Below are 8,793 nucleotides of genomic sequence, written 5' to 3'. Positions count from 1 at the left end.
TTGGATTTCACCAATAAACTTAAAAGTTTTATCTCATTTTTTGAATTTTTGATTCAAATTAAGAAAATAGTTCGAGTGACTTTTTTCTTTAAATTATACTTTCCGTGTCATCAACAAATGGAAAACCAAAACCGTCCCCATGCCAGCCAGACTCTGGCGTCCTCCCATCCAATAAAACGCATAAGATGGCTATCCAACAGCCATGTCAGCACTGCACTATCCAGATGGATCAGCGAACGAGTGGTCGTCCAGCAACCGCCCTGCCTTCACTTGGAGAGTGCTTTTGATTTTCCTAGGCGGAGGAAAATATCAGACCCGCCAATCCCCATTGAGTGAATTTCCGGAGGTGAAGGGGGGTGGAGGAATAAAGCATCAACAAAAAGCATCCTCTAAGCTCTCTCAAGTTCATTCTTCTCTCGTCCGAGTCTCGAGGGGTTGATCAGAGGGAAGAAGCAATGGCCTCAACTACCACTTCCACCCCACTTTCTCTCTCCGCTTCTTCCACCCTCATCGAAGCCAAGGCTTCTCGCCAGCCATCAAATCCGGCATCCCAATGTGTGACCTTACCCGCACTGGCTCCGCCTCTTCAGTCTCAATGTCGCGCTGCAAAGACAACTGCCTATTGTGAGTAGCTAAGCTTTTAATCCGTCTTCCACTCTTTTGCTTACTATACTTAAATTATCTGTCTTTTTTTGGAGTTAGCCATATATCTCAGTTTTAGCATCTTAATCAATCAGATATCTACTCATTTCTGCTGTCACTTGCCTGTTTTTCTCAGGCAGAAAGATTGCCCGGAATGTTGTGGCTATGGCTACCGGAGAGGCACCATCTGAGGTTGCAGCCACTGAGCTTCCGGAAATTGTCAAAACAATCCAAGAAGCTGTAAGGATTTATCCTTGTTATGTTATATACATGGCCTGCTGATTTTGTCCAAATAAGTTGTCCTCTTACTTAAGCTTCCAAGACGCTCTCAATTTGCCGCTGCATTATTCTTCTTTTCGTTCTTCAGTGGGACAAGGTTGAAGACAAGTATGCTGTCAGTTCTCTGGCGTTAGCTCTCCTTGTTGCGCTTTGCGGATCCACTGGATTGGTTTCGGTGAGGACTTTTCTAGCATGTATACTACTAGTGGTATTTGAAATCTATATTAATCGATGAATCACGCTATTTGAAAACTCATCCGAATAACTCAAATTATTTGTGGGCAAAATGGATATGGCTTGCGAGTTGTTGCAGGCAATTGACAGGCTTCCATTGATTCCCGGTGTACTTGAGCTTGTGGGCATCGGTTACACTACTGTAAGTCGAATTCTTTATCCGCCACTCTTCCTGAGATTGAGCATTTATAGCCCGAATTGTCCTCCTTTCTCGGGATTAAAGTCTACAACTACTGTTAATACTTAACACTAGTACACCGCCTGCTGAAAATCAATCAATCATCTGCTTGGCTGGTCTTTTACAATAAGGCATATACTATGTAAAATCTATCCGGGTAGCAACAGAATGAACTAAACTTCCCGCGCTCTTTTGTCTTTGACTGCAGTATTTCGTGTACAAAAACCTCGTTTTTAAGCCAGACAGGTATGGTCTCTCCTGCAACTTAGGTCTAACAGAATTCCCTGCTGTATGACTATAAATTGCTTTGTCTTGGCTTATGAAATTTCAGGGAAGCCCTGGTTAAAAAGATCAAAGACACCTACGAGGACATAATTGGGACCAGCTGAAAGTACACTGGAGTAGAAAGATGCTAATGGAGGGGTTTATTCAGACTCCATTGATCTTCTCTTTTATCTTGCTGTATATTGTAATCCTTCCTCTTTTTGTTACTCTGAAATTTTTAAACCCATTTAGCTCTGTAAGTGAACATAATCTTTCTTTTTCTGTTAGCACATCTAACCTTGAGTCAAAATGATTTTAATGGGCTACATCATAGACATACGTATATATCTGAATAATGTAATTTCCCTAAAGATCTATCCATATATATATATATATATATATCCCTTAAAAAATTGTATTAGTGTAGTTGGATAAATCCCTTGTCATGGCTGCGTGCAATTGCATGGAAACCACACCCAGGTTAAACGGATGTCCACAGGCAACTACAAGCGATGGCAACCCGCTATACATGCATGAGCTTGCGTTCTTGTACTACTTTTCAGTTTGCGTTCTTGACACTAGGTTAGTAGACTTGGTTGTCAATGACAGTTTTTATATTCCGAAACAGAACAATTTATAACCATATTCTTACGAGGTCAATGTTACTTCCAAAACCCACCAGATTTTTTCCCCCTGGTTGTAGATGTCGCTACAACTAACAAACAATCAACATACAACGTCAAGGTTTTAAAGTACGATGCGCACCATGAATTAGTCATCTACTTAATAGAACTCTATGACCCACAAGTTACATACAAAACATTCTACACTTATACCTTTAAACACAGCTCCAGTAGCCACGGCAAGAAACTCCGGTCCAGATCTCTCTTTCCCTCCCCGATATTGATTCATCATTATAAGATCAGCTTGACGCGTGCAATAGTATCAGGAATCACGGGGATAGAGATGTAATCGAGCCGAGTCGAGCTCGAGTAGTGCTATACTCGAGCTCGACTCGACTCATATATCCCTAGGCTCGAGCTCGATCGAGTCAAAAAAATTTATACTCGAAACTCGACTCGATGTACTCGCTCTAAGCTCGAAACTCGATTCGATAAGGCTCGATAACGAAAGGTATTTTGTAAATTCCATATAACTTATACCCATAATGGTCATTTTATAATTATAATATATATATTATTTAAATTATAAATATATTATTTAAATAACCCCGGCTCGACGAGCCTCGAGCCGGGGATTTTTGACTCGAAACTCGACTCGATTTTCATTCGAGCTACTCGAAACTCGGCTCGAACTCGGGTGGTCAACCCGAGTTCGAGCCAAGTCGTTGACCAAGCTACTCGCGAGTAGCTCGCGAGTAGCTTGGCTCGCGTACACCTCTACACGGGGAGAATCGCGCCAACGACTATTACAATTCCATTGTCTGATAGAGCCTTGTAACAATTTGTTAAGCAACTTCACGCACTGACCATCATCCCAGTCATGAAGGTAGTCTGCCAGTATTCCGGACAAAAGTAACTCCTTTTACAAAGCATCACAAGAAGAGGAAGAGGATAAGAACATAGGAGTATTGATGCTAAATGTGGACGGGGTATCTGCAAGGGCAGTGGACAAGTCTTCATGCACACACCCTTGAGTGTAATTTAAACAAAATCTAAGCTAGTGTTGTGGTTATATTACGGAGGCATCTTTGAATTAATTAAAAGTGGTCAAAAAGCAACTCAAACGAGAAGTTGGGTACGTTATTAAATTGAGAAGATCAGCAGAATTTTGAATTCAAACAAAATTTGCTATCTTTATTGTGTCAATAATGCAACTGAAATTGACAATTGCAAAAAAACCAAAACTAATCCTCTCTCTAAAACCACCACCTAATTGCACTTTCCAAATGAACCTAAGAAAAATACAATTGTGTAGAAAGATTTCAGGTAGAGTCTATTCAATTTTGTGCTGAATTCATGCAAGTTAGTTGAGTTGTGATACGATGGAGGGTTTTGGACAAAACCCAAGTCAGGAGGAGATTATCTATAGGTTTTTAAATCATAAGGAGGCTGCGTAGTAATACACTAAATCAAAGGAGAGTAAAAGGTAATTTACCCCCAAGAAAAAGGCACATAATGGTTTACAAGATGGCTGAAGTAGGAATGGAGACGGGAACAAATGCTGTCGAGAGATATATGGGGTGAGAGAAATTGTTCTCCCGTCAGTCACTTTAGATGGGGTGGGGGCTTAAAACAATACTCTCACCCAATCCTCCCCTTCTCTTGGTACAATATCCTGCCTATTCAATAATATAGGTGGCGTTTGGTAAGAGAGTTTCGGAATGGAGAATTGGAATAAACTCCATAATTATTATTTAGAGTATTATTATCGAAATTGAAATTTTGAAATTATATTTAAAAATTTGAAATTCCTCAATTCCCTAGTAACTTGGAGGGTTTTGGACAAAACTCAAATTTGATTCCTATCTAATTTATCAAAAATTAGGGATGGCAATTGGGGCACCTGTCCAGCGTGGGGCTAATGGGGCAAGAGGGAATTTTTTTCCCCAGTTTAGAAAAGAGGCCCGCCCCGCCACCCATTTAAAAAATAATATCCTTATACTATATAAGAATGAATTTAGGGCAAAGATTTCAACCGCAAGGGTGGGGTTATTTTGGGAATCCTTAATATTATGCATTAGCTTAAAAGCTTTATGTACAACTTAACAAAGCTTGTATTTGGATATGTTTACTGAAATGACCCCATTTTAATACATTTAAAGTTCTCATTGATGATCCATTTGGGTATTGATGGAATGTGTTATGAGTGTGCAACCGTTTTTGTATGTTGTACAACCCACATATGCTTGTGTGTTGGTGTAATTACTGGAATATCCCTTAACTATCAATAATTCCCCATTATAATACATTTAAAGTTGTCATTGATGAGCCACCTAGGTATTGATGGAATGTGTTATGAGTGTACAACCGTTTTTGCATTTTGTACGATCCATGTATGCTTGTGTGCTGGTGTAATTACCGGAATATCTCTTAGCTACCAATTCCTTATACTATATAAGAATGAGTTTTAGTCAAAGAGGGCTTTGAATTTCAACCGTATGGGTAGGGGCATTTTGGAAATATGAAATAATATGTAGCTTTTTTAAAGCTTTTGGTACAACTCATAACAGCATGTGTTTAGGTATGTTTACAGAGATATCCTCATATTTGTACATTTAAAGTTTATATGGTAGGTACAACACAAACTACAACTTATGGTGAATTCTTTTGTCATACATTTTCAGAAATGGGGTTGTGTCTTTTTATGGGTATTTTGGAAATGATGATTATTTTGGTTGTCTTTTTAGTTGTGGGTATAAGTGATAATAGCTTTTGTGTGGTTGTAATTATTTAAACGTCCTTAGTCTCTAATTAAATTGGGGAGAATGTGGTTTAGTAGGTAATTAGTGAAAGAAATTAATGAGAGAGGGGTATTTTAGGAATGTGAGTTTGTTGTACTGGTCTTTTTAGTGAGTTGCAAATTAAAGGTTGGAGAACATTGATTTGATGTAACTAATTAGACTTCTAGACTTCTCGGCTGGCTAAATTTCATTTACTGCAAAGGTTTACTACAAATGATTTATTAGACACAATTATTAGGGATAATTGCACGAAGTTGGCTAGATAGGTGTTACTATTCAAATTCTGTTGCTTCAACTTCATGTATTTTGGTTTAAGGTCTAAGTTAAAAGATTATCTTTTTAGCTATCTTTACCACTCCCAACCATTCTAGAACCAGGATGGTTAAGACAAAATTAATGCTAATTATTAAAAAACTTATAGCATCAAGTGTTGGCCAACAGTTCATCCCCTTTTCTTAGTTTTTTGGTTTGCTCAACAAAGATATTGTTATTTGGAACCATCTTTCATCCATTTGAAGACAAATCATAACAATCAATTGACTTAACTTTTTGAATTTTTTTTTTGCTTTACTTGTATTTGTGGTAGGAACAGGATTCATTGGAAGTGTGTTACATCTCCTAATCAGAATCTCCAAGCCAAGGTATGTTGAAACTGTATTTTTTACATTGAAATTTGTCATAATTTGCAAATAACCTATGATACATGTATAACTGCATTTTGTGCACATGTTAATATATTTAATTAGGTAATACTAATACATTAACAATGTCAACCTCATGTGTGCAAGGAAAAGTTTTGCAGGGAACATTTGGAATAAGGTAACCAAAAGTTTATCCTTTCTGCTGAATCTTTTAAATTCTTTTGATATACATGTCGTTAGTTCTGGAATTGATTTTGGTGTTAGTGTGTATTTAGTGATACTGATTTGGTTTGGTGATAAAGTTTGTTCATTTATGTATTTGGTTATATATATGATTGTCCGATTTCTAGGAATATTTGATCCATTTGGTGGTCGTTTGACCTTTGTACTGCTGATTTGCTATGGTGATAAAGTTGATTCATTTATGCGATCATGTGATAATTGATTTTGATAGTTTGATCTGCTGCTATAAAACTTATAGCTTGTCTTAATCTTATGTTTGATAATATGTTTATTTTCTCTTATATTCTGCTAAACTTATAGTAATCGAGTAGTCTATAATGGTTGAATAGAATTCATTAAAGCTTTCATTCCTAACTTCCTTAACAAAACATTAGAATTCAACCTAAATTTAGATACATACTTTATCAGTATTGCACCACAAATTATGCCACATAAATAGTTCCAAAATTCGATTGAAGTTGGAGTTGTTTTATCACCAATTGACTGAAACTATAGCAAATTTAGTACTACCAAAAAATTATATGGACAAACATATTCTTATCATTTGAAGATCCTTGTAAATACTTTATTACAATTTTAACAAAAACAAAGCTCCCAAAGTAGTTTAAAAAGGATCTTAATTTATACAAGTTAATAACTTCAATTTCTAAGAATTTGTAAAATCTTTGCCTACTTAATTTATTAGCTATTGCACCAAATGAAATGATTGTTAGATGTTATCATATAGTAGCATTTGACAAAATTGACCAAAACTCATTCTTATATAATATAAGGATATCTAGGTATTTTTGGAATGAGGGATTATTTTGCAATCGTTAGTGCATTGGGTACAACTTATATGAGCATATGTGTTGGTGTAATTATTGAAATGGTGTCATAGTGCAATTAAAATAAAGAGATGTTGCAGCTATTCATTCAACTGTCTGAAACAACTCATAATAATACCAATGCATGAGTTCTATGTCTGAATCCCATAACTTTGAATATCATTATTTACATCTCAATTAAACAGCAAAAAACATAGGTATGTTGATGATTTAATGTCTAAGTATCGGTTATGGTTGTTCCGATACCTCCTCTTTCACATTCTTCCGTTTTTCCCTTTTCGGCTTTCAGGATTAGGCTAATGCCCTCTAAACTACTCCATTATCCATGCATTTCCTTCTACTTATATTAAGTAGGATTCGGCTAATATGCATTATTATCTACAACAATTTTGTTAATATTACTTAATATGCGTTGTTATTTTACTCTTATCTTCAATCACTTGCTCACCTGGCAAAAATATTGATGATATGTACCGATAGGTTCTTGATAAAAAATAACTTGGTCAATATGAAAATAATATTCACTTCAACCACTAAAAAATTTTCTTTAGTTACAGGCATCAAACACCCGCGCGATGCGCGGGTACTTCCCCCTAGTATAATTAAATAATCAACTCAGCTAAAGCAGCATCAACTGTCGGAAGGGGAGATCGATGAAGCAGAGAACCCCTGAGCTGCTCGCCTAGTTCCAGACTTTCAACTTCTTCATAACTCGTTAGAGCATGGAATGCTGCAGTGGAGGAATATGACCTTAGTGCACAGACTTTGCTAGATCGTCAATAAGCTGTGGTTTTGAACAATCAATTATTAAACGGAGAGTGAATGACACTCACCTAACACATAAGTATATGATTGATCGCCAGAATATGTTTTGTCCCAAAATAATTTTTCTTCAGAATCTGCCATTTTTCTTTTTTTAATATTCCTTCTCTCTTGCTTTCAAACAAGAAGCCAGAAACTGCAGCATTTTCTTTCCTTTTTTAACTTTCTTTCTATTTTCCTTCTCTCTTTTTCTTTTCCTTTTTTTGTTCTTTTTTTCCTTGCTGTACAGCAAACCAAAGTTTTCTTTGTTTCTGATATTTTACTTTCGGCAAAACTTTTTTCTTCTTTTTCTTTTCTTCTTTTCTTTGTTAATTTTTTCCCTTTTCCTGTTTCAGCAAACCCGAAACTAGAATGGAACTGCACAACCACCGCTACCACCATCATGTCAGCCACCATTGCTTATCATTAAAACTTCATCAAATGTACATCCCAAAGAAGATTTGTCGTGTAGATGTTGATTCCAGTGTCCAATTTGGCCAAAAAAATGGGCAAAAATTTGTAAAAAGAGGCTCGCAATCAGATCTATCTAACCCTCTTTGTATCCTAAAGTCTTAACCAAATTTTGTAAAATTAGTACTACAACGATCTTTAAGAGTGGTTATATTGTTACGCATCATCAATTTTACATGAAAATACATGAATTTAGATTTAGACACAGCGATAATGGAACGATGAACATGGAGACGACACCAGCTACAACATGGCGATGACAACACAGTGACGGCAGTGGTAGGGTGGTGTGGTGTTGGCTGGATCGACGGATTGAAGAAAAAAGAAAGGAAAATTGAAAGGACGAGGCAAAAAATGAAAAAAAAAAAAGAGAAAAAGAAGAAACTATTCGGTGTTCTAATTTGTTGAACGCTTGGAATGGAGAAAAAGATGACTCATCTTTTTGAATTTCAATTGAGTTCCTTACTTTTTGTAAAAAAAAAAAAATAAGAAAGTTTTTAAATTTTAATTGAACTCTGAACTAACTTTTAATTGAGCCCGACATTTGATTTTTAGTGTTTTAAAGTAAGGATAGTATCGAAATTTGATGATTTTTAATCAATAAAGATAGTTTCCATCCACTTCCCAAAGAAATTCAAAGTACAAGAGGGTTATGTAGATGTGTTTGTGTGTCATAACAAACCACACGGGTTTTACTGTATTTTATCCTATAATATAATATATTATTATATATATATAAATATAATATTACCTAAATAATATGATAATTGTTGTGTAGAAGAGCGTACT

At 36.0% G+C, this 8,793-nt stretch overlaps 1 protein-coding gene across 1 annotated transcript; it reads left to right on the top strand.

Moving 5' to 3' along the window:
- Positions 1–203: 203 nt before the first annotated feature.
- On the top strand, positions 204–1,923 carry LOC113728183 (protein CURVATURE THYLAKOID 1B, chloroplastic-like). Its single transcript, XM_072081331.1, has 6 exons — positions 204–624; positions 779–882; positions 1,010–1,096; positions 1,235–1,297; positions 1,542–1,579; positions 1,665–1,923. The coding sequence occupies exons 1-6, from the start codon at positions 456–458 to the stop codon at positions 1,720–1,722; spliced, it is 519 nt and encodes a 172-aa protein (XP_071937432.1). The 5' UTR covers positions 204–455; the 3' UTR covers positions 1,723–1,923.
- The last annotated feature ends 6,870 nt before the right edge of the window (positions 1,924–8,793 follow it).

This window comes from Coffea arabica, chromosome 2e (assembly GCF_036785885.1).
Source record: "Coffea arabica cultivar ET-39 chromosome 2e, Coffea Arabica ET-39 HiFi, whole genome shotgun sequence".
Lineage (NCBI taxonomy): Eukaryota > Viridiplantae > Streptophyta > Magnoliopsida > Gentianales > Rubiaceae > Coffea > Coffea arabica.
This window is presented reverse-complemented; position numbering and strand designations above follow the sequence as displayed.

Excerpts from the sequence above, each read along its gene's own strand:
- LOC113728183 (XM_072081331.1), top strand. The coding sequence starts at position 456 with ATGGCCTCAACTACCACTTCCACCCCACTTTCTCTCTCCGCTTCTTCC. Across the intron at positions 1,097-1,234 it reads GATCCACTGGATTGGTTTCG|GCAATTGACAGGCTTCCATT; the intron begins GTGAGGACTTTT and ends GAGTTGTTGCAG. Across the intron at positions 1,580-1,664 it reads CTCGTTTTTAAGCCAGACAG|GGAAGCCCTGGTTAAAAAGA; the intron begins GTATGGTCTCTC and ends ATGAAATTTCAG.